The sequence below is a fragment of the Bombus vosnesenskii genome, unplaced genomic scaffold (genome assembly GCF_011952255.1).
Source record: "Bombus vosnesenskii isolate JDL3184/JDL3185 unplaced genomic scaffold, Bvos_JDL3184-5_v1.1 scf7180000013262, whole genome shotgun sequence".
In the NCBI taxonomy this organism is placed as follows: domain Eukaryota; kingdom Metazoa; phylum Arthropoda; class Insecta; order Hymenoptera; family Apidae; genus Bombus; species Bombus vosnesenskii.
The window spans coordinates 262,617-288,764 of record NW_022882922.1 but is presented as its reverse complement, the minus strand read 5'-3'; the positions used below and the strand labels follow the sequence as shown (position 1 = coordinate 288,764).

Sequence of the window (26,148 nt, the reverse complement as noted above, 5' to 3'; positions counted from 1 at the left end):
TTTGCTTTGGTTTCAATATATACCCTTAGTATTTTTTAGTTTCTTAGTACAGGTAGCATAATGATCCATATGCACACTTTTTTAACATTACAATAATTTTCTACAAGAATCTATAAATATTTTATTGCGATTTTTGTTATTATCTATATGGGAGAGCATTTGTAATAAATTTGACATTTGTTTAAAATGTTTGTACTGTTCTCATTTGAATGAAATGTATTATACTGTATAAAATATATTTTTGCTGCAATAATAACTTGTTTTTTACTAGATCTTTATTTATAAATTTGATGCTTCAATTACACTTTCATAATTGAACATTATAATCGAAAATATTGATCTTATATTACATAGCATTCACAAAAAAATATTATCAAGAGTTTAATTAATTGATATTGAATTGATTGTTTTTTGAAAGTACGATATCTTTTTCATCACTTTTCAGTAATCATTCTTGTTATAATTTATAATCTCTTGGAGGATATTTATATATGTATATGTATATCATTACATAGGTGGTTATCATTAAGATAAATGATCAGTCTTTTCATGGTTATATATTCCATTTTTAAAATAAGATAGATACGTGATCGTACATATCGAAAGATTCTTTTAAAATTTTAACAATTTGACTTAAATATTGAGCTCCTTTAGAGAGGCAACCAAATATACGTTTGAGTATAAGTTTCCCATACTACAGGCGATAATGGTTTCGTATTTTTATTTTTTAAATATCTAAAATAACTATTATTTACTTAAACAAATATAATTATTTAGATAAAATATCAAATATTTAGAAAATTTAGGTACAAAAACTTAACTGATTATTAGAATTCTCTAAAAAGAATGCATTTTATTGAAAAGGGTAAGAAAGAATAAATTCACAATGCAATTATTTGAATTATTGTAATATAGATATAAAAGATTTTGTAGGAAGAGAAAAATTTATTTGTAAACCCTGCATTTATCGACAACCATTTTCGAAATACTTTTAGAATATATAATAAACATACATAATATATAACAAATATTCATAGAATGAAGCATATTACTAACGAAAATGTAAACAATATTAATTGACAATGACGTATCCGTTCCGAGGTCACGTATTAGCCTATGAATCATTGAACTCTCAAGATATTGGATATTGTGTAGCACAGTGTACACAGATCATCTCGTAATTCAGTTCTTGTTGAAAAGAGGATGATTTCTTGTCCTAAAATAGATTGAAAATCTATTTGAATAAAAATATCTTTATTGGAATATTTCTAAAAAAACTTATTCTTGAACATAAAACTTTCATAAATAACATTCTATCAAATACATTTCATCACCACTTTAACTATAGCTTTCATAGAGCAGAATAAAAATGTTATTCAATAATAATTCAATAAAAATTCTTATCGAAGATATATAATTTTACTGAATGTATAACATGTATTTTACTTAAATAAGTAGAATTTCTATTTATGTAATTTTTTTTATGATAAATGATTTTTGTTACGTTAATCTTTGATCGTGAATTCTGAATAAGAAAAGAGAAACTGAGCAGACGAAGTTTAAAATCTAAGGACAGGAACCCGAATCGGCTGCACGTGTGTTCGATTTCGAAACACTTTCCATACAAAAGAACTTCATTCGACGTCTTCAAGTTTTTTTCTGGATGAAGAATAATCTCCCGTTAAAGCTATGAAGTTCACATTACGTAATCTCTCATGCTTTTAACCTAAAGACTAATTAAGTTTTAGATATATTGTTAAGATTTTTAATAGATAAATACATATTTTATTATATCTATATATATATACATATATATATATATTAAAAGTCGAGAAAAAAATAACGTTTTCTATGTGGAAAAGATCGTTTATAAGATGGGAGACAAAAGGCAAAGTAGAAGTTGAAATTCTGTATTGAAAGGGCATTGATTTCTTTCCTTGTTCGATTATAAACTGATCCCCGCTCCTGTTTTAACGTGCCTTCACCAACGAAAGATTGACCCGTTTTCAACTTTCTCATCGAGGTAGCCGAAATATATATCGTAAATGAGCCACCACGAACCAGAATCCCTGATGTGTGAAAATAATCCTCAACAAAGCTGCCAATGCCTGTACGTTGGTAGTAATTTCATGAAATTTTCCACAATTCATATCTTTATTCAGTATCAAATCACTCGGTTATCAGAGTTTTGCGTTTAATAACCGCGACTCAATTTCTCTGTATCGATTATCTTGGAATAAACCGCATTTCTATTCCACACGGTAATCTTTATCGGTCATGCTCTCTATGATCTCTGTAATTTCCTTCATATACCTTTTTTCATTAAGTATAGAACAATTTCTGAAACCACGAAAGAGCATAATAAAAAATAGATGAAATCAAAAAGTTGATTGTTTAAAAAATGTTTTTTGTTTTTTAAAGAGAAATATGAAATATTTTTGAAATATTCTATCTGAAATATTTTTTATTCTTTATTCTATAAAGAATCACATAGTTTTTTTTTAGATCACATAGGATTTTTTTAGATTTAATAATTATGTTTAAGTTTCAAAACTCATTTCCACAATTCATTTCTTTCTACTGCTGCGGGATACCATACGCGTCTAAAGCGACAACTTTTGTGAAATTTTAAATCGCGTGATAGATGTGGTTATCTATTATGAATTGTAACAAAAGTATCTTGGTTGTTTTATCATAATTATACACGTAATCAACAACGTGACTCCTACAAAAATATCTGATTGGATCTACAACCGAATATCTTAAGATATTCGATGGAGATTCGGTAACTATACGTTGACATGATGACAAATCGAGTGAGCTATCGACGAATTTATGAACAAAGTCCGTCCAGTTCCCTCAAATTTATTGTTAATATTTGTCTTCTTCTCATATTTACTATGATTTTTCTGAAGTGACTAATAGAAGTTTCTTCGTCTAACTTTCTTAAATTTCTAAAGATAACCAACTCTCTATGAAAAGACAATTTCCATACGTAAGTCGCCACAGTCGTCCTAAATTCTATATCAGATGTACCAGAGGTTCCGTAGTAAATTCTTGTTCGAATGAAAACTTATTCGTCATTCGAATAAGATTATACCTGTCACTGGTACCAAAAAACCATATCGATCACGCTAGATTCCCATTCAACCATATTTTCTCTATGGTCAAGTTAAGTTTCAGGATACTGTCCCCAGTGATTCACTTGAGAAAAGAAGGGGATTCATCTCACCCCTCTCTATTCTAGTTCCCTAGATATGCGCGCGTCTATTCCACCATGTTTCCGCCTCGGCGCTATACCTACGTCACTCGCCATTTTCCAATTAGAACGCCAAGCACGTTGACTTCCTTTTTTTCCCACCAGAAACATTCCCTGGTACACGTGATTTCGGTCAGTGAACTTGTCGCGAACTTTTCCGATATTTTCCTCTAGTTGTATATGGCAATTACATTCTAAACATGTGCCAATTCCACAGGTTTATGTAATGCTACAATTTTCTTATATTTTTCTTTCCACAATTATCTTCAAACGTTGAGTTTTCCTGCATAAATAGACTGGGCTGATAGAGTTTGTCGAGTCGTGATATTTTTCTCTACAATCGAAATTTTCTATAATAGTGTCTATCCTCTGATTTTATGTTTGGTGTGTCGTCTTTTTTCTATTAAGTATACCAGAGCCAATTGAATTAATATTATTACCCTATCTATAATCTGTAACTTGGAAATTCATTAATAATATTAGTTAAATTATTCTGCAAAAAGGAGCAGACAAATTTCATAAGTTTTTTGATTTTCCACAAATACATAAAAATTGGCAATTTAGTTATAAGATATCTATAGTATAGTTGTCGAAAGGAATTCGAAAGACTCGATACAGGTTAGTTCGCTAATGGTCAGAAAGTAGCAGTAAAGTTGACCAAACGTCACCATCAAATTCTACGTGTTTGTGTATGTAAAATATAATAAACGGGATATTCTTTTATTACTTCGGGTCCACTCTAAGAAAGCATTCGATACTAAAAAGAGACAATAAAAAAGGTTCACATAAACGTACGACCTACTTATCCTTGTCATTGGGTTATAGCTACTTTGTGGTTCCGTTGGTCCTCCTTGAGTAACTGAGCCTGAATAACTGAGCTTACTGAACCGTATGCAATTAATTCTTAAACTATAAAGAGAGAGATGTAAGAATTAATAATCTGTGTAACATTCACGAGTATGTTCAAGATCATATTAGGTTAGGAAGAATATACGTGTGTGTACAAGTTTCTAAGTTGTTGTTATTATCCCGATATTAGCACTGTATACTCTTAAAGGTCAATTGGAAATAATAAAAATAAACGTTATTTTCAAGTACACTATCTTCTGTATCACAGATGAAAATGGAACAGGGAGTCACAATGATCTACATAAAATTTAGAGATATCCAATTACAATGATTAATGTACAGATATGTTACAAAATTAAAAATACTTTTGGGATGCTATATCTTAAAAAAAATGCATATTATAAAAATATTATGATTTGGATGATAGTTCCTCAGAAACTTTTTTTAAATCACATTAAGTTCCTATATAATTGTTATGAAATTTTCTAAATTTGATTAGCAATCTATATTGATGAAATTCTATATTTAATTCTTACTGTATTTATGTCATTAAATTTAACCCAGTAAATAAACAAGTAAACAAAAAATCTCGTTCAGGAAAGGAAGGAAAGGAGGGAAAAGTCTCGTTTGTCGGGAGTAAACAGTCAAAGTCATCTCTTTTCACGACTCTTCGTTCGATCTTTCTTCCTTCCTTGTTGTATTCCTTGGAAGAGAGACAGATTACTGTGCGCGTAATCCTCCGGTCGCATCGATAAGAGGTGCCCATCGTCGAGTCGAATGCTTTTACCCCCATCATCGTGCCAGCGCCTCGAGCAATATATAAATGCACCAGCGATTGACAGAACGTACAGTTCACGTTTCAGCGCCTTACGCTCCTTTCACGCGTGTATACCTAGGCCAATAGTGGACACGTGATCGCGTACGCCACGTGCTTCGGCCGAAAAGACACGTGTGCTAACTTAGGCCTAACTACCCGTTATTATGGAGTTCATCGGTAATTTTCTACTTTGTAAATTCGATATTCTTAGTTATAAATCGGGCTCCTCTACCTCGTTCGTTGGTTTTTGGCTTCTATTGTTATTGTCGGGCGGGTTTGGTGAGTTAACGGGAACGGCTGATAAACCAGAAACGGTGTTGCTGGATTTTCTCTCAAAACCCTTCGCACCCTCCGATGGTGCATCAGAAGAGTGTCTTCGGGACAGCGCCATTTACTTGAAGGAGCTCAGTCAGTACATGCCATGGGCTCTTCAGAGTAAGTCCAATTTGTTAGTTCTTTTACTTTTCTCGATTTCTTGTGTTTCATTTTATCTAATGATTTTGTCTAACAATCTAATGATTTAATTGACATAGGGTTAATTCTAATGTTCCAGTTTTATATATGTATAACAGGCTTGATTCCAACATAACTCTAAAAAAAAAAATGTATTTTGTACGCTTAGTTTTTATGAGTTAAAAATAGATAACTAATCGTTGAAAGGAATAGAAAAACAATAGTGACTCATATAGGGGAGGTATTAGATTTGATTCCAATCTTTTAAGAGGACGTTCAAACACATCATTCAGAGATCTTTGCCGTAAGAAGAAGTTTTACTAACTGTTCTATCAACATTTCAGGACATTAACGAGTTAATGATTGCCTAAGATAATACTGGAAATGGAATCGATTCATGTATTTATCGACATTTATCAATAATAGATTGATAAACGTATGCTAAATGTACACATCATTATCGTTATATTCACTGCATATTATCGGTTTCGTTCATCAATGACGATTAATGTAAATCTCGAAGCTCCAAAGTTCCCATAAATTCGGGGAGGGACTACGTAAGAGGTTAAGGCGGGATTTTTGTAAGGGTAAAATGCGTGCGCAGGATGTGCTGCGCGCGCATGCATTCGATGCTTTCTACTAAATATGTACTACGTCCGCACATTTCACAAGACTTGCCATAGATGAGCGATGCACCGTCTTGCAGTAACCCTATAGAATTTAACAGTTTTTTATTTCAAATATTGACTGAGATTCAATCACTTCCGAATCGGTACTGAAGCGCGCATGGTGGCGACTATGTTGGGAACGTTTTTAGGACGCGCGTACTATAGTTTTCTTTTCAATGAATAAAGATCTCCGAAATGGACAAGAATTGGTAGAAATCGCCATTCATCATTAGTATTTATTTAATTAATTTAGTAATTATTTATTTATGTAAAAGGATGACAATTATTTTACTTTTAATTGAATTACAATAACAATAATAGCTTGTAATAGATGACACTGTTAAGTAACATACAATTCTGTAGAAGAATTAATTATAACGTAATATAAAGGTAACTTTACTAATTATTAAATATCACTAATCTTCATTGAGTCTTCTCATTTATTTATTCCGTGAAAATTGAGTGAAAACGACGTGAAAATCACAACAGTAATTGATAGTAGATAACACTGTTCGATAAACGCAAATAAATATCACTGATTACATGTAATTTAAGGTTACGTAAGCGATTTCTAATTCTGGAAGAAGCTAAATTACGGAAATGAAGTAACGAATAACGGAAGTTAGTAGCAAGTTTATGAATTTGAGTGAGTGAACATTAATTTACATAATCAGGCAAGAAAATCATGTACATTTCGTAGTAGTTCAAATGTGAAAGATTAAAACACGTAAATTTTGTACAACATGGAATGAGAAATAAGTTAAAATGGATTAAATATAGTTTGATACAGCAATGCAATATACAATATACAAAGCGAATAAAACAAAATTTAAAAAGTGTAGTGAGATTTTCAAATTACATGACCTTATAGGGACGAAGTTTTGATTGGTACATAGTATGTATTTATATATTTACAAGTATCATGATTAATTTTTGATCTCCTTAAAGTATCGAATGAATTCGAAAGGAGATCGAGAAACTGGATCGAGACGACTCTCTTTCTTTCTCCTTTCAATCGAGGTGCAACAGGTCGTTCACCTGCAGAGAATATGTTTCAATTTAAGAATTAGACATATTTTGTCCATATGCCACTTTTTCTCCAATTTACAAAGGACGAACGATTCTTTCTGATAATTCGAAAAGAAAGGAACCGAGTGTCTAGACCGAGTGAAAGGAGCCTGGGCCGATGATCAATGTTGTTTCGATAGAAGAATTAAGGGAACTCCCTCGAATTAGAAATGTTATTTCGAAACCCAGACATTAATCATTCAGCCAAACGATTTCAAATGTGTCTTTTGTTCAAATTGGGTATATTACTAATTACGTTTGTTTGTGATAAAGAATAAATTTTTCAAATTTAGCGCGCATTCGATAGTCTGTTTAAAACAAAATTTAATCAAGTTTTTTTGTACAATTGAACTATGATAATATTTATATTTGACTTAAAATTGTGAAATTGTGAAATATAATATATACTTATAACTTGTAAAATTATTAATATTATTAATTAATAACTTATTGTGCAAGAGTCCAGGTATGCCATGAACCAAAAGAATCACTAAAATACTAAATAATCTGACAATAATTCTCATGATAATTGTTAGTCAATATTTGAACTTGACATTAAGTTGCTGCGAGTAGACATGGGACAGGCACGTAATCGCTACAACATCATTATAACAAATGGTGTTACGTAAAGTGATCATTGTTGAATCACGTAATTCCCATAAAGAAAGAAACTCAATTAATTTTAGATAGCAATTAATCATTTCTCCCGGTTCGTCACGGTCAGCGTCGATTTCATGAAAATGTCACAAAATTTGTCTTTATAAATTATTTCTGTACAGAATATATCAATTATTAATTCAGCTGATAATGAAAAATGAAAAATTAATGTAGCAGTGTTTACATCCTTGATTGTAATTCAATTAATGAAATCGATATAATATAAGGAAATTATGTCGAGAAATTAAAACAATACATTGTATAATGAAAAACAATGTTTATTAGTCTTATTTTCATGTCGACTTAATTATGCTGCGCTTCGCTGACCCGTAAATCCATTAATACAAAGATAAGCTAAAAATTTTCGCAGATGATAATGTTCTCAAAAGATCGCATTAATTACATAATCAGACATAATGCGTTGTGTTGATATTTGTTACATGTTGTATAACATATATAAATGTATTTCCATACAACTATTTCTTTATATAAGTCATTTTTTTGTTAGGTTCTCTATTTCCATGTTTACAAAATTCCATTCATAGAATTAAATTTAGTAAAATATTTTTAAACGATAAAATTTTCAACCCACTTAATACATTTCTACTTTTTTAGATTTCTGGATTTCTCCATTTTATTTCGTTATGTCAACATTTTGTATATGACTCTTGTACGGCAATTTACCAATTAATAATATTAGTGAATTGACGAGTCACGAATTGTAGGTTGTAGATTTTGTAAATAATTTGTAAATAAATTGCTATGACGCAAACTAACTTATTTATATTGGTAACTTTTAACCTAAGGCTTGTAAAATTTCATTAGTAATATTAGTTAAATTGTGCAAGAAAGTTAAGATCTAATGGGGTGCAAAAATAAATGACCATGAAAATCGTGTTGCTGCAACGTCTTGGAGATTAACAAAATTGTTCTTGAGCAATATGTGAACATTGATGATGGATGCTCGGAATTTGAATTCGATGATACAATGTTGATATTGACGTGAAGCGGGAGCAAAGAAAAGATTATGAATCCATCGCGATTACAATTACGTCATAACATTGCACGTTTATTTGCAGATCTTCGTAAGTCACTTTATTTTCGCGATGTCGAAGTCGACTGGAAGAACTTTAAGATAACCTCGTATGTCCATAACACATGTTTTAATGGAGGATTTGTTAGGCATGTGAGAAAGATAGTTATATTTTGATCGATTTACCTGAAGCAATTTTTTAATAAATTAGTCCTTCACTAATCCCCCTCTAATCCTCATAATCTCTTATTACTAATCTCGAAATAAAAGATTTCTACAAACTAACACAGTCTAAATCGCTTACCTCCTCCAAATTAATCGTCCCTCAAATTATTGATGTAATTAAACTATCAGTAACGACCGCAACAAATAATAATCAGATCCGATTGTGCAATATCGACAATAATAGTTATTATTAGTTCACGTAACAGATGACAGTACATTTCTGTTTTCCCAGCCAGGACTTCGACCTAAACAAAGAAAATGCACGTGGTGTTTATAGGCTTAAGTCATGTTGTGCATTTTTCTATCTTACAACCTTGTATTTATCTCTGCAATAAACTACTTTGAATGCTTTTCAAAACATATGTCTTGATAAAAATCAAGTTAAAAGTTTCGTCATCAACATACTACAACAACTGTTGCTATATTGCTACATTTTTCCACGACTAAAATAAGCTAGTGAATAAAATTTTCATGTTTATTTCGATTAATAATGGTAATAAAAGGTATTAACTTCTTGTTAAATTCTTACCTTTGTCATAGAATCCTATGATTTTGTATTTCAAGATTTCACATAATTATCGGCGAATCTGTTAAGACGTTAAATGGTGTTAACCTGTGATTAAGTTTGTGCAGAAATGGTAGTTACTAGTGACGTCATCTGGCGAAATGTTAGTGAACTATCGAGGACTCATAGAAGGAAATGTAGAAGATGAAGAAAGGGAATTGAATGAGGAAAAAGAAGTGTTTCTGAGCGTCGGTGAATTGGAATGTGCGTCATGAGGCGAACACAAACTGGGTCACGAAGGAATAACGTCTGTGGCGATGACCGTCCTTGTGTATCAAAGCTGGTCTTTTTGCTCACTGACCGATGATCGATCAATCTTTTCTCTTTCCGATCCATTCTTAGACTTTTCTTACACGATAGTGCTTAGTACACATGTACTTATAAATAGGAATTGTTGAAAATATTGACCTTTATTTATTATTGTTATTGTTATTTTATTCTTACCGACCGGTTTCCTAAGACTGATTTTTATCTTAACAAATTAAAAATTGTTTTTATGTGAAGCTTCGTTCTAAGCATAATTGATCATGCTTTTTTTTCAATTTAATGTTCATTAGTGATATTATAGCTGCATTGTTTGCCAACTCTGATACCATTATCTGTGGTATCACAACTAGAAAACGTCATTTTGCTGCACCATTTAAAGATTCCGATATCATTATCCATTGATAATGATACTGTAAAAAAGAATCTTTATTTTGACACGTTGTTTCTTGATTATGATGTTCATTAATAACACGCACTATTGTTCAAGATTTAATGTAATAGTTTTTTGTTTAGAAAAAATTTGTTGTAAAAAGTTTTCATTCTAATTTCGTATATAATCATAAACAAAAAGACATAAGGCGCATATCCCATTGAGTTTAAGGTTATCTGTTTAAAATACCATATCATTTTGACACATGTTTCACTGATTACTGTTATCCAATTGCAGAGTCTGTGAAATTTTAATGAATCTCTTGCGTACCTTCTTTACTCTTATTCGTTTGTGGCGCTACCACCAAACGGCTAACGGTTCGAAGCACTGTTTCGATAGCTCTGATACGACTACTAGCACGTTCTAATGTTATTATTACATCGCCATAGCCGATGAACTATTTCTTGTGTTCTCTTTACGGAGAATATTTGCCTAATATTCAAAAGAGAATTTTTTCAATAATTTCGTCTATTAATTGAGTATGAAGATATCTGAATTGTAACCTTCAGATTGACAGCATCGACATTTATCATTTTGTTACCTTGATAAATATTCATTGCTCAATGTTCAGAATTTCGGAATAAAAAATATATATACTGCATTTGGCCAGCTGTGAACTCCACGATGACGTATATAACTTGATTCTCGATTTTTTATGCGAGTTCTTTCGGAAAAACATTTTCGATTGGCTCTTGAATCGGTATCTGGTAATATTCATTTCGTAGAATTAAAGAAAGGAAGACTGACCTGTTAAAAAATGAGGAAACGAAAAAAAATCTTTCATCAAAATCAATATTAAAAATTTTTCATCATGCGGGAGCTCCATCATGGTCACTGGTTAAAATAAAGAACTATAAAATAAAGAACTGGCAGAGATGTTAAATTATCATGATACGAAGGTAAGTAGCGATTCTTCGAAAAGAGTTTTTTATCTAAAGTTTCAATTTAGTGATATGTATGTTAACTAAAAGATATAAAAGGAACAAAGTGAATTCTTTGTAATTTGTAATTTTAAATCATAGCTTCAATACTACTTAGGTATACATACTTTTTAATGTTATTGTCGTCTGAGGTCATAAAATATCTTTTAGAGCTTTTCTTACAACGCCAACTTACAACTTCCAACTTACAACTGGCTTCTACAGTCCGAAGAAACTTCTATTTTCCAACGAGGAAGAGGAAAATAGAAGTACATTTGAAATGCGTACGTTCGAAATACAGTAGATCCAACACGCATAACTACGCGTACATATAACATACAATGGCGCATTGAATACGTAAAATTGCAAGGATCTGCCATGTTAAATGTCAGTCGTAGCTAGACTTCACGATTATCTAGGAAATTTTCCTCGAGAATCGCTCGAAAAAGAATACTTCTCGCAGCGATACTGAGAACGTGACTCAGCTGTCATTGATCGGGAAGTATCGATGGGGAAGCAAATGAACTCGTAACCTTAGAATGCTAATTCATTGCAAATGCGCGCTTAAACAATCAGCCTATTCCGGAGATGCTATTAACCCTTGTCGCTTCTAAGAAAAATGTAATTGTTTTTCTAATTTCTTTCTGCAGTTTCTTGCTAGAGCTGCAAATAAGAACGTTCTTCTTATTATTGTATAGTTCAATGAACTAGAAATTTTTTAAAAAACTAAAAAAATTTTTTAAATTATTCAGTACTTATTGCAGTGTAATTTTTTAAAATATTCTATTTTTTAAATCTGGGTTAAAATCTTTTCAGAGTCACATATAAATATATTTCACTAGTTTTATATGTTTAATAATTTTAAATATTTCAATTGTTTTATATTAATTTTAAATGTCTTATAATTTTTTTCAAATATCTTAAAATTCTTTTACTTCAAATCAAAGTTTCTTATTTCTATAACATAATCGTTCTCCTTTGTCCATTATACTTTGCTTGATCTTTTTGTTTTTCATAACCTTACTCTCTTACATCACGAATTTTTTGTCAAAAGACATTCTTCATAATAAGAGAAACAAAAGTTTACTCACGAAGAATAAAATTGCAACGATTCATCGAAGTTTGCGGTTGAAGGTTACTGATAGAATCCATTGAATGAACTATCCTCAAGGTTCTGCGAAAGGTAAAAGACACAGCTGTGTGGATTTCTTTGAAGCTGACGCGTTTTCTGACGGCACTGTAGTGCCGATACGGAAAATTTTCATCAAAAGATTCTTTAAAATATGCATATAGTCACTGTTAATTTGCATCATAATGTAGATTAAAGAAATATAACTAGATAATAAGCGGAAGTGCTTGAGTCTTAGAATATTACAATTGAGGCATTCATAATAAAAAGGACCCTTGTTTATATGTGGCATTTTTCGGAAAAACGAAAGAATACTTTAGTGTCTTTAATTTCTGTTCCGTACATTTCAATTTTTTGTATCGAAATATTCATCATTGACAAGGGTCGCTTTCATCAGCCCTTTAACTGTAATTAAATTGGAGTTGAACAACTCATATAACAATAGATTCTTTTACATTGATATATTGCAATGGCATATATGGAATATGAGTAGGGGTAAATGTCTTCTGTGAATAGTGTGTTTTTCTCGTGAGAAAAAACAACGAGAATTTTGCGACTTCAACTTTGCGCAACGTCTCTGAGCTGATCACTTTATGTAACATGACATATGTTTACATGCTACGAACATGTGTTGTGTATATCGATGCACTTCGTTTAGATAAATGACACTGTATAATCGTATAACTCGCATAACGGTTGTTTGCGAATAGCCGGCATGTCCTCGCTATCGAGCATCAATGAAAAATCCGCTCTATCGCGCAGTCACTTTTTCTTTCTTTTATCCCTATCGGCCGACCTGTTTCGCAATTCACGCGTTACCCGCACTGATTACAGTTCCCGTGTGTTTCTCGACTATCTCACTTCCGTGTAAGAGAGGTGTCGGCATTGAGTTTATTATAATAGTTTTAATTCTCTCACAGATAGACACATGTGCTAATAAAGAAAAATTTTTTAGATAGAATTGAAAGATAAAGTTAAGAATAAAAAGGTACGTTTTGGAAAATAGTGTAGGAATTGCTATTTTCACGATTTTTTTAATAATTGTAATTTGGAGGTTAAGATTGGCATGATTGTTGTAGATATAAATTATATAAAAAATTGCAAATCTTTATGTTAAAATGTATTTTTAACTTAAAAAATTGATTTTCAACTGATCAATCACTAATTTCAAAACGTGTAATTAAACGGCGAATCGCATAAAAGTTGTAACAGAATATTCTGTCGAATAATAAAAACAAATTAACAGACGTTAACGCTCTTGTTTCAAGTAATTGTGGGCAAGAGTACTTCAAAAGAAGCATGACTGCATTTGATCTTACACGTGTCTCGGTTTTATCATACATACACATGTGATAGGTTATAGTAAATACCTCCGGACTTCCAGGTGTATCTCCGCGGTAATACGATGTGCTTCTTCATAATTGAGGTTATTCACTTTATGTACTTTGTTTCATAATTTCCAACGCATATGTATGTTTTTTTCTTCCGAATTTACATATACATTTATTTCTTCCACAGTCTACCATGTGGTACAACAATTAAAATGTATAATTCGACATATTAATCAACCGATTCTCAATTTATGCATCAGTGAATGTAGATAAAAATAAAATGAATGCAAATTGGAACATTTAATTTCTGGTAGTTAAATTATGTTTACTTTTCAAAGATCTGTAGTGAATACGAGATTTCATTCTGTTTACCAATTTTAAAATGAATATTGGCGGTGAAGATGAGCATGCACTCGTATGGCAGTAATTTATCGAGAGAATCACAACGTATCTATTAACCATTTAAGTAGATAAACGCATGAAAATTAAACGCGATGTAAAACGTGGGATGTACACCTTGATTTCGAAACGCGCTTGAAAATGAATAGATATTGGATAAAGCGCCATTGTTAGATGAAAAAAATGCATAATTAAAATAGTACACGTGAAAGACAAACAAACGATCAATCAGTGAAGAGTGTTGCTAGAGAAAGAAACCTGTTGCAGGCATGTATGTCCTCTCACAGAATCATGTTTCACGACATATATTAATAAGATAGTTGATAATTTACGGTTATTCATTAGTTATTAAAACTTAAGATTTGTTTATCCGTATAATGTTATGCAGTAAAGAAAAACATTTAACCAATTCCTCACGTCAACGAAACCTTTCAAAACGAAAAATTCTAATAACTTTAAATAATATATCAGGTTGTAGAAATTTCTAAAAATTATGAAATAGCATGAAAATATAAGTGATGAAGATATTATCTAAAGGATTAAACGAAACGAAAGAGGTTATGAAGAGGACGATGTAAATATACACCATTAGCATTCATACGTATATAGAAATACACAATTATAACATTAATGGTAATTAGATAGCGTGAAATGCAAAAATTTATTTTGTACTATATTTAGCAGATAAAATAATCTTCTCCTTAAGTTCCATTTTTTTAAACTTATTTATAGAAATATGAACGGATATAACTATTTCACTGATGGCATATGAAAAATACAAGAAAATGTAGAAAAAGAAAATCTGAAAAAAGAAACGATTACAGAGAAAAGTACAAGGAGCTTTCTGTGGATTCTAGTGTATGACGCCTCCGTGAAAATTCCACCGGGTGTAATCACGGGCAATTACCAGCAGTTAGGCAATTATGACGAGTGTCTACAAGTGAAAAGCAAATACGGATTCACCGGAAAGGCGTGCAGTGCCACGGTGAATTTCGAAATCGCCAAGGACAACGGTAAACCACGCCAGCCTGATATGGGTGATCTGCTTCTGAATATAGCCGTCGCCTCGGTGAGTAAAATACTAGTTCTAGTCTATTAATTCTTGTGGAGAAAAATTAATTTTTGATCGTCTAGAAAATATATGTAAAATAATTAATTTTAGTATCCTTTTTAAGCTGAAGTTAGGAAAATTTTAGCATGAAAAATTACATATAATTAATAAAAATTAAACCACAGATTTTTCATAATAATTAAATATTATTAAACAAAAGTTATAAGAGTGGGAATGTTTTTTCTGATAAAAATTAACTAAAGTAATCGGAATTTATTACTGGATATATTGCAAACGCTCGATCAAGTTATGGCCAAGATTTCGCAATTACGTCACGTTTCTGAAATTACTCCAAAAAATGTTATGCAATTCTCGGTAGCATGAAACATACCATATTGAGGTTGCGTTTGAAGAAATTCGCCCGTGGAAAAAGATATATGTATTTATTTATTGGCGAAAAATAAATGATTATTTATTTATTTATTGATCAAAAAGCATCTTTAACAATAGAATACCTCTTTAGTAAACTTTTTTAGCAGAATATATTAGTTTACATTATTCATGCAAGTACAATTATTATGATATTATACATTGTCTAAAAGTTTTTTTGTAGTTGAGTTATTAATGTATAATTAATAATGAGCGTAGTTTGCATTGAAGTGCACATGAAGCGATAATGATTAATTTGAAACTAAAATGAAATTAATGATTTTAAAGTCACATATGTATATGAATATGTTATAATTATTTAGACGAAGGCTTCCCAAATTTTTATGGGTCGAGACCCATTTGCGAAAACGGTAATTGCTGTGAAAAAAAAGTTGATTCATAAGCAATTCAAAACTGATTTGATATAAATCTGCGAGTTGAGAGAAACTAGACTTAGTTAGTTAGACAAGATAGTTGACTTTGAATTGCTTATCTGATAATTTTCAATAAGTAAAACTGAAGAATTCCTTAAGAAATAAATGTGTAATTTTAATATTTAAGGCTATACACACTTTGGGAATCTATGATGTAGAATCTAAATGATTAACAGGTTGCAAACAAATTTTGCAAAATCTAGACTGAACTTTAAAAAATAATACCAAGACAATAATACCAGACTCTATTCTTCACCACGATAACACACAACTCTGATTCATTTAACAGTTTATCGGTCATTGCTCAAAAGCATTATCACTATTCGATCTTATTAATCATTATCGTTATCGTACCATTCAGCGTCTATCACATCGAGATTACCGATCTTCAAGTTGGAAGTACTGCTATCAGTAATATTTAATGGGTTTCTCAGGTTTATCAAACAAATCCAAATTTTCGTTTAATCATGAGATCTCCTAACCACTCTTGTTTCGTGTCTCATATCTCAAAGAGTTAAGAGTGGCAGTCAAACATAAATGAGAACTTATTTTTATTCTCCTTCACCTACTCGATTGCAATAAAATATTCGTTCTGTTTGATTCAGCAATATACGAAATGGAAATCGGGGCGTTCAGTGAACTACAAGTGGATGTGGTGCGTTCCATCGAGTTGCAACCACACAGAAATCCAGGAGGCGCTCGAGCTTGGCCTCGACCCTCTGAAGGTGGAGGAACGCGTGGATATGGTGATAAAGGTATCGTGTCGCACCGCAGAAATGGATCGGCCGGTCTTCGACGTAACTGACTGGGTTTACATGTAGGTAGATCTGCGCATATTATCGTGTTCCAACACGCGGCGCGGCAGTTTTCGCAGTAACGTAAGACCGTGGTGGCATGGTTGTTTGCTCGCTGCTTCGAGGGCAAGGCTGAATGCGTGCATTGCACGGCAAACTTCTCAATTAGAATTTTATCTCTGTTACGTAAAAGTACCGTAACTTTTATTGTTTACGGTATTGACTCAAGGTATGCTTATCGGATCTTTCTCAGAATAATATTGAATTAGGATAATCGAGAAATAATGTATGATTTTTATAAACCATAAATATTTTTGCGATATATTTAGGAAACTGCAGCTATCTTGGATTTCGATGATTTTTTACTGTGTTGTCCCGGGAATGATTCTAAACAATCTTTTCCTATACATGTAACCGCCGTTCGGTCTTAGTTTCCGAGATATTCGCAAAAAACTGTTGGTACTACTACACACGATGAATTCTGTTTACAATTGTGCATCGGTAATAACGTACGCGTTAGTATTGGTCGTCGGCTGCCTCGTAGCGGCCGAGTTAAAAAGCCAAACCTAATTCTTATCTTTTATTTATTTGTAGTATATATAAACGAAGCCTGGATGAGCTTGGCTATCCCACGGATTCTTCGGATTACAGCTTCATGCACAATTGCTTACTAAAAATAATTACCTTTAACGGTCTGGGTTAGGTGATAGATAATAACATAATTACAATACATATTAAGCTTTATATTTTATTGTTATTGTCTGAAGTGGGAAACCATCTTAGCCATGATATCAAAGGATTTAATTATTCGATTCTCAAAATCGTGTTCTCGTCGGATCAAATTTTTGAAGAAATTTCTTCCAGTCTTGTATGTGCAGTTGTGAATGATTATTTAGATTCGTAAAATATGGTACAAAGATAAAGAGATCAATGGCTGATGAATGTAAAGTAATGTAAACGGATCGACAAGCGGCGAACAAAGAGGCGAATATGTCGGCTATACTTGTAACTATGTAGCTGTGTCACAGATACACACATGTGGGCAGAATTCACTGTAGTGGTATCGACTCACTTTCTGAATATCTGAAAAACCAAAAGCGTCCAGCGGTAACATGCAAAGAAAAAAGTTGTTTGTTCCAGAACATGGTTTCTTAAAAAAAAAAAGATAATATATTTAGAAATTTGAATTATTAATAACTATATGACGATAAAAGATCTAATTATAGTGATTAATATAAAATTATTTAAAAAAATGAGCAAGTATTTCGTTCAAAGTGAAGATAATTAGAAAATAGAATTATGTGCTAAATTAAAATTCAATAATCTTTGCTAAAATATAAATTTAGCTTCGTAATAGTTTACAAATTGTACAAATTCATAATTCTATATTTTTTGCATAATTTTGCAAAAACAACTTTAATTTCTTTTATTATTATTAAATTAACATAATTAAGATTAAAAATTGTACAAATAATGTTTTCATATATATATATATACCTATCCACCTGTTCCGTGACTTGCATGTTAATATAGGTCATATCAAATTTCAGATCGATCCTGACGATATTCGTGGTAATCATAATTGCTAGCACGAGTTACGACATCGCTACACAAGGCCATCTGAGTACATTGAACCGAAAAGGTGAGTTGTGTTCGTTCTGTTACGTAAATGAAAATTCAGTGCAAATTCGTCGTTTGATCGCTTTATCTCGTTGTTATTACGATTCCAGAAGAAGGAACTCAGGAAAAGATCGGTTGCGAGATTGCATCGCATATGACCGATAAAGATTCTTGATCGCGCGATAAAGATCAGTGTTAAGGACACTTTATTTGTCTTGCATAAGAGCATTATCGATACTCTTGGTGATTGATAAGTGTCGATTTCCTATATTCTTTTAATCTCTTCATACTTTGTAGAAAAATGAAAAAAAATAGAACTAGATGCAGTGAAATAATTGAATTAAGCTTTAAATTTATGTATTTATTTATTTATTATATACAAATAATGTTGCACACTATGTATGTTTAGATAAAAGACATGTTCTTCTAACTTCGTTCTCCATCTACACGAATGGAAAAAATTTGTTGAAAACGGACAGACACCGTGATTCGATCAAATGCCTCGATGGACTGCGCTATATCAGTATTTGTTGGATCATTTATGGTCACACTCATTATACAGAGGTGGTTGGTGTTAAAATGAACTTGAGCGAAATTCCACAGGTAAAAAAATTATAAATGTTCTATTGATCTCTAAATTGAAAAACAAAAATTATATGACGTAATCATATACAAGTATATAATAAATTTAAAATACACGAACTAATTTTATAATTTTCAACAAATTAATGTCTTATCTTTCAAGATGCATACAAATTGGGCCAACATGTTAGTACTCAATGCAAATATCATCACCGACACGTTTTTCCTTATAAGTGGAGTTCTAATGGCATACACGGTCCTAATAAAAAACGAGAAAAATTCACAAGGCTATTTCGACGTAATTGGCCTCTATCTCCACCGTTATTTAAGATTAACCCCGGCATATGCTATGATGATCGGATTTTATGCCACCTTGTTTTACAAAGTTGGCTCAGGCCCTTATTGGGATGAATGGGTCGGAGCTAATAGAGACTATTGTCAAGAAAACTGGTGGATCAACCTGCTCTACTTGAATAATTATATCAATCTATCTAGAATTGTAAGTGAAGTTTAGTAATGATGCAATTACTGTGTGTACACTTTCTAATGGAATAATGAATAGATATTTATAGAACAATTTTTTGTATTCTGCATGAAGCGCATACTACCATGTACTTTAGATTGATTTGAATTATTTAACTGATCAATTTTTTTATCGAAGTATATTGTTTAATAATGGAAGATTAAAATTTAAAATTTTTTATTACATGTTGCCATTGAACTACAAACTTCAAAGAAAATTCTATCACATTTAGATACGCGGTTCACGTTTTTTACTAAGTTCAATTTTTAATCCTTTTATTCGTTTCTTGAAACTCCAATGTTCTTAACCTCAATTACGAAGAAATGTATTTGCTTGTTATCTGGCATAGCTTCCTAAGTATGTTGCATGACAGATAATTACTTTGAACTAGGCACTCGTGCATTTTGTTACAAAATGTATTATTACATTTTATTTAATCAATTATTGTACTACCATTTAATAAATATTCTTATTTCGAGTTGTTTATAAAAAAAAAAAACGTTACACGCTAGGAATTTAGAAATGGCTTGTCCAATAATTGCTTATTTCTTACTTCTGTTTTTAGTGCATGTCTCAGTCTTGGTATCTGGCGACCGATATGCAACTCGTCTGGCTGTCACCGATCTTCTTGTATCCTATGCTCAAGTTCACGCGAAAAATCTTCTTCTGGCTCGTTTTCGCGTTAGGCCTAATTATCTCCATTCTAATACCATTCCTAATAACATTCAGTCTCAGGCTTAGTGGAACTATGCTCTATTACAAGGAGTGAGTGTGGATATTTGCCTTTTTCACTGTCTTCCTGTTTTCTACATGGCATCCACGAAAAGTTGCACCAAATTTTTAAAATAGATCTTATCTACTAAAATAAACAAACAATCAGTAAATATTTGTGTATAAAAATAATTTACTTTTATTTTAACGAATATTATATGCCTTTAAAGTTTGACAGAATCTTTTCGGAACGTCTCTTTCTTTTCATCTTGCTACTACGCCGCGCCGTATTGTACCGTCTGATTTATTCCACACACGACTACTTTTTACTTTGAAATAGATATTCCAGTCCGTCTTTTCTTTGTCATATTCATATTTCGAATGTTTGATATTCATTCTCAGTACTTTAATATTATTGATACTTTTAAATTTACAAAATATTATTTGTTATATAAAATATATTTTGATAAATCTGTAAACATCGATAAAACGATTCAAGGAATATTAAGTATTTATAATACGCCATTCAAGATCATCTTACTGAAACCAAAATTAAAATTAAACGAGTGGACCATTAATTTAATCTTCATATTTTTTTGTTTTTGTTAGTAACATGGATCTGGCCAATGTTTTCATAGAAATTTACACAAAAGTTTACAACAGATACGGATCTTATATTATTGGTCTGGCTCTTGGTTACTTGTTGTATCAGAAACGATCAAGAGTTGTGAAGATTCGTTATGTAAGTATGCCAAGTTCTTCTACTTAATAAGTACAATTGCATAATTTTATCATGAAACTTTATCAAACTTGAATGGGTGTTGTCTGGAATCTACAGTTAAATAATATCTTGTGTTTTTATTTACTTAAATATCTATTTAATTTATTATTCTTTAATAAACTTTTTAAGTATTATTCTTAGTTTATTTTGTATTCTTAACGTTTTGTTAAAACTTTTCATAAATTTACTTGGCCCAACTTAAATTTCGTTTTCTTCATTTAGAAATGAAAGAAGAAGAATATTACGCTGAAATGAAGAGAAAGTGATCGTGACATATGAAATGTGTGTTCATCAAAGATAGTAGCAAAATATATTTGAACGTTTTTTTCATAATCGACATTTTTTAATTAAATCCAAATGATTTTTTGCAGATATACGTGATTTTCGGTTGGCTGGTAGCGGCAGTTTGCGGTTCATTCATATTCATGTGTCCTCGGTGGATGTACTTCGACGACTACTCTTATAACGAATTAGAAGCGAGTTTTTATGCAGGTTTCCACAGACAAATGTTTGCTCTTTCTATTTCTTGGCTCATCTTTTGCTGCGTTCATGGCTATGGCGGTAAGATTTAATTTTGTATTAATCTTTTGTTTAAACAAAACATGACTCATTTAGTAATAATATAAATGCATGGCAAGTGCGATAGCGAAAATTTATGCGAAAAAACATATGCATGAAACTTCATTTGCTCCTACTTTCTACACATATTTTGAAATACTAATTGTTAATTATTAGTAATTATAAAAACAAAATACGGGATAAATATATTCATGTGATTATAGAGATATCAATTGTACTTTTCTTTTGTGCAAGGTTTTGTGGGTCAATTTCTGTCGTGGAAAGGTTGGGTTCCCTTCAGTAAGTTAACTTACAGCGCTTACCTGTGCCATTATGTATTTCTCTTAGTAGAAGCTGGATCAGTTCGAACTCCGGGCATAATTTCAACTATGGCAATTGTAAGTAATCTGATCTTTAAATGCATTAAAATAGATCTGTTCTTAATTTTTTATTTTCCAAGTTCTTAACTTTGGTGGAATTTAAGTTTGAACTTAGATTAATTTAAAATCCAACCTTTAAATACTATAAAAGATTCTCAAAGATCGTAAAAAAATTAAACTCAAGCCTAAATCAAATTTTAAATTATTGCAACTATCTTCCTAAGCTCACTTTATACGCAAGCAATTAATTATTTGTCGAAACTTGCAGCTTCGCAGTTTCTTCAGCAACCTCTGCCTCACGGTACTGCTTTCTGCGCTTTGGACACTGTGCTTCGAGATGCCTTTTATGACGTTAGATTATACCTTTCTTTCTCACCGTCAAAGTCAATCAAAATCCTTGAACCTAAACCAAGAAAAAATATTCGGTTCTATCGATTCTAGTAAAGAGATCTATCGTTCCACGGAGGAATCTTCTGCTACAATTACACAGGATTGTGAAGGCATCTTTAACCAAAAGTCCAATAAAAACAGCATGTATGATCAAGATTTAAAATCTGACGACAAAGATGACAAGTGTCCATTCATTTTTGTAATTAAAGCTGAAGACAACGATTCATGGGCACAGTTGAGAAATGTTCATCAAAATAATGGTTTTGACGAAGACTCGGATCAACCGTCGAAATCTAGAACAAAGGAAAGAATGGATTGTTGTTACGAATCGATCGTAAACGAGGAGTTCATAAGGAAAGAAGGATCGAGGGAATCGGATCAGGCCACCAGTAGCTGATCGACAATTTACCCGTGTAATATCGAATCAGCTTGCTGGCCAAGCGTTTATAAGCGAATAGAGGTGAGATTAGGAAACGTCTTTAAGGAATTATATAATTGATATAGTGATATCTATTTGTTGATTCAGGCACTCTTGTAGGTAGTGAGTGATAGCCATATCGTAGTTTTTCTCTGAATATTTGTCTGTTGCAAGTATTTTGTGTATTTCTTAGTCGTTATTAAGGAATATCGCCAGGTATGTGGTGTGATTTAAAAAATAAAGATTCTTTGTACGATGATAAATTAAGAGTACGTATGGTTTAATGATAAGTTTAGTGGTTTCTATCAAGTGAATCTTTGAGAACTATTTAGTGCATTATTTTAACACCACATTTTAATATTACATTATAATATTACATTTTAATATTACGTTGTTCTGGAATGTTGGGATTAGATGGACAACTTGGGACCATATTTGACATACTTTGTCTATTTCATTCCAACATTTCAATATATTTATATATATATATATATATACGTAGATGCACCAAATTTCATATAAGTGGATTCATTATAGAAAATAATTTGTTATCGTACGGAGGATCATCTTTTTTATAATTATATATTATTTGACTCCATTGTGTACTTATAGATTTAGTTCGAAGTGCTTCTCACAATCCGATGTTGATCCATCGGTGTGAAAATAATAATTTAATATGAACGGGTAAAGGTTAGTTAAGAAATAAAGGTACAAATTAGCTGTGAGAAATCATCGACTATCATTAAGTGTAGTTAAGAGGTGTTTTCTCGATGGTCAGTTTATAAAAAGAAATAGAACTTTTACAAAAATAAAAAGTCAGTAAGGTTATTTTTCATTATGCGTTATAGTTCAAATCGAAAGTGTACGTATTACATTCAAAATTCGGAAATCTAACAAAATCAGTGAATACCGTAATTATGTATTCCAATTTCGCTAATGTTATCTAACTCAATATTTTGTTAAGTATACTAATAATACTGCTTAATAATGAACAATGCTCTTTTATGTGGTTATTGTTAATTCAGGATATTAAGATCAATTTTAACAAATTCAGTTAACCTCTTATTCAATATTTATAAAACAAATACTACTTAAGTCAGATATTATACATACTATTAACTTTTAACTTTTAATCAGTAAAATTAGACAATACAGTACAAAGTACAGTATTACAACTAATATTAAATACTCTAATTATAGATTATATTATGACCAGGAATTAAGGAACGAAATAAACTTGTTAGATCGCTTTTGTTTTGTCGAAATATTTCTTCCACCATGCTCAACTTTTCTATACATGAAGTATACAATAACTAGGAACTAATTACCGACATTCTTTAACACCAATGATATTTTTTAATGATGTTTGTTATATTGATATTTTATAATATATATATTTAGGCTAATCGCTCTTATATTTAGGCTCTTCTTATCTTGAATACCTTGGTATATATTGTTTATGAAGAAAAAAAGATGAATTATTTAATGCATAATACAATTATTCTTCATTTTTCCTTTTCAATATTTCCTAAATTGTTTGAATTATTTTATGATATACAAATACGTAAATATAATCTATGATATTAGGACGATAAAATAACAGGAAAATAGGTCAGGATAATTTCTAGTTACTACAACATTAGCCTCAGTTCGTGTCACTGTTTACTTAGGTCTAAGTCTTCAACTGATGCTTTTACCTTGCTTAACGTTTTCTGTACGAACACATTCTTTTCATTCTTCTAACGCGATCCACGAGAAGTAACAAGTAAGCCGAGAAGAGAATGAACTGCTTGTTTTATCCGTGGAAGAAATTGATACCTTACGACTTCTAGAAAATCCGTCCTTTTGAGAAATCAATTTTTTTTTTATTCTTCTTTGTACTTAAATACATTAAATTTTTACGAAGAAAAATAAAATTTATTATAGAATGTGCATTTAGAATGTATATTTCAGAGATTTGTATAATAAAAGATAAGCCGATTTTCATCATCGAGTAATACAATGAAAATTGAGTCAAAAGAGGGTTATTAGAATTGTTATGAAATATATGTATATATTGGTTAAGCGACAATGAATATGTGGGAATTTGATGACATCATTAACAGAAAACGTTCCAAGGGTTGCAAGTGCACTTGCAACACGTGCTTAAAGCGCCCTTGGGACGTTCGTCCTTCCGTGGGAAAATCAACCCCATATTTTCGGTCAAGTATTTAAAAAGGCATCTGCGTGCTTTGCAGATGATTAACAACTTGGGTAGGCAATTGAAGAAGCCTCACAACTTCCATAAGGAAGAGAGGAAAGCTCTTAAGAAATGTTCTTCTTTCTTTTTAGGTTATACATAAGTATTTACGCATGCATTTACTAGGCTAGGTTAAATTTAGGTTACTAAATATACATTAGTATTAGTTCAATTATCTTAAGATGAGATAAAAGAATCCATTAATCTATAGAAATTATAATTTCGCCATGCCAGCTGTTAATGTGTTACAGTCCTTCGCCAATAATCTAATTAATACAGTCCATCAACAATAGAGCCATCTACATTGATAGTATCATATCCAACCGCCAGCACAACCCCTATGTAGAATGGAATGCATTTAGTTATTACGGAGTGCGGAGGAGTGGATGGCAGGCGTGATTCGTGATTGCGTAAATTGGGGTTAGGTTCTCGTAGTCGGTGGAAACGGTAGACGCCCCGTTGTGAGAAATACAGGGAGCGGATTTCAGTGCTGGACCGTCATCCACGCGTGGTCGACATCTGCGAGAGCCCATCGTTTTTCCGCAATGAACTAACGCAACGGCGAAACATTTGTCCCCTCTATTCTTCTCGTAAACGTCATTTATGTCCCTGCCAATATAGTCTGGTTTCGATACTAGTTTCCATACACAGCATTCAACCGTTCTTTCCACGCTTTGTTAGCATGCACAATGAACTGGTAAAATAAGAAAGAAGCTTTGAAACACGGTAGTTACGAGTATCGAGAATTTTTGGGGAACGGAAAGTGACTTGTGATTTTTGGATGATATAGAAACAGTTTTAGGAATTGTTATGTATACAGTATTCTATTTCTTTATTCTTATCGTCTGCATGTATGATATTTGATGTAATTCGTTTTTCAGTTTTTAAATTAACAAGATTTTATAATAAAATTACTACAAATATTTTTTTATCTTCTTTCTATATTAAATTCAGATTAGAATTTTGATCAGATGCTTAATAAATGTCTAGAGTCTCTAGAATTACAATAATACGATGATTAATGATGCAATGATAAGGTAACTAGAATAAGATGTACAACAAGATAAACTACATATTACCTTATTAATGCGTAATGATAGATTATGTTACCAACCTTATGGTGTAGAGGATAGAATTAAATAAATTAAGTGATTGAACGAAAAGAAGA

The 26,148-nt window shown here is 31.5% G+C and overlaps 1 protein-coding gene across 1 annotated transcript; it reads left to right on the top strand.

Annotated features, from left to right (window-relative positions):
• The first annotated feature begins 4,976 nt into the window (after window positions 1–4,976).
• LOC117237015 (O-acyltransferase like protein-like) lies at window positions 4,977–23,993 on the top strand. The gene is made up of 11 exons (XM_033500591.1): window positions 4,977–5,360; window positions 14,928–15,139; window positions 16,590–16,801; window positions 18,329–18,420; window positions 18,808–19,001; window positions 19,144–19,479; window positions 20,069–20,268; window positions 20,824–20,956; window positions 21,367–21,556; window positions 21,809–21,951; window positions 22,202–23,993. Exons 1-11 carry the CDS (start codon window positions 5,090–5,092, stop codon window positions 22,718–22,720), a joined length of 2,502 nt encoding a protein of 833 aa, XP_033356482.1. The 5' UTR covers window positions 4,977–5,089; the 3' UTR covers window positions 22,721–23,993.
• The last annotated feature ends 2,155 nt before the right edge of the window (window positions 23,994–26,148 follow it).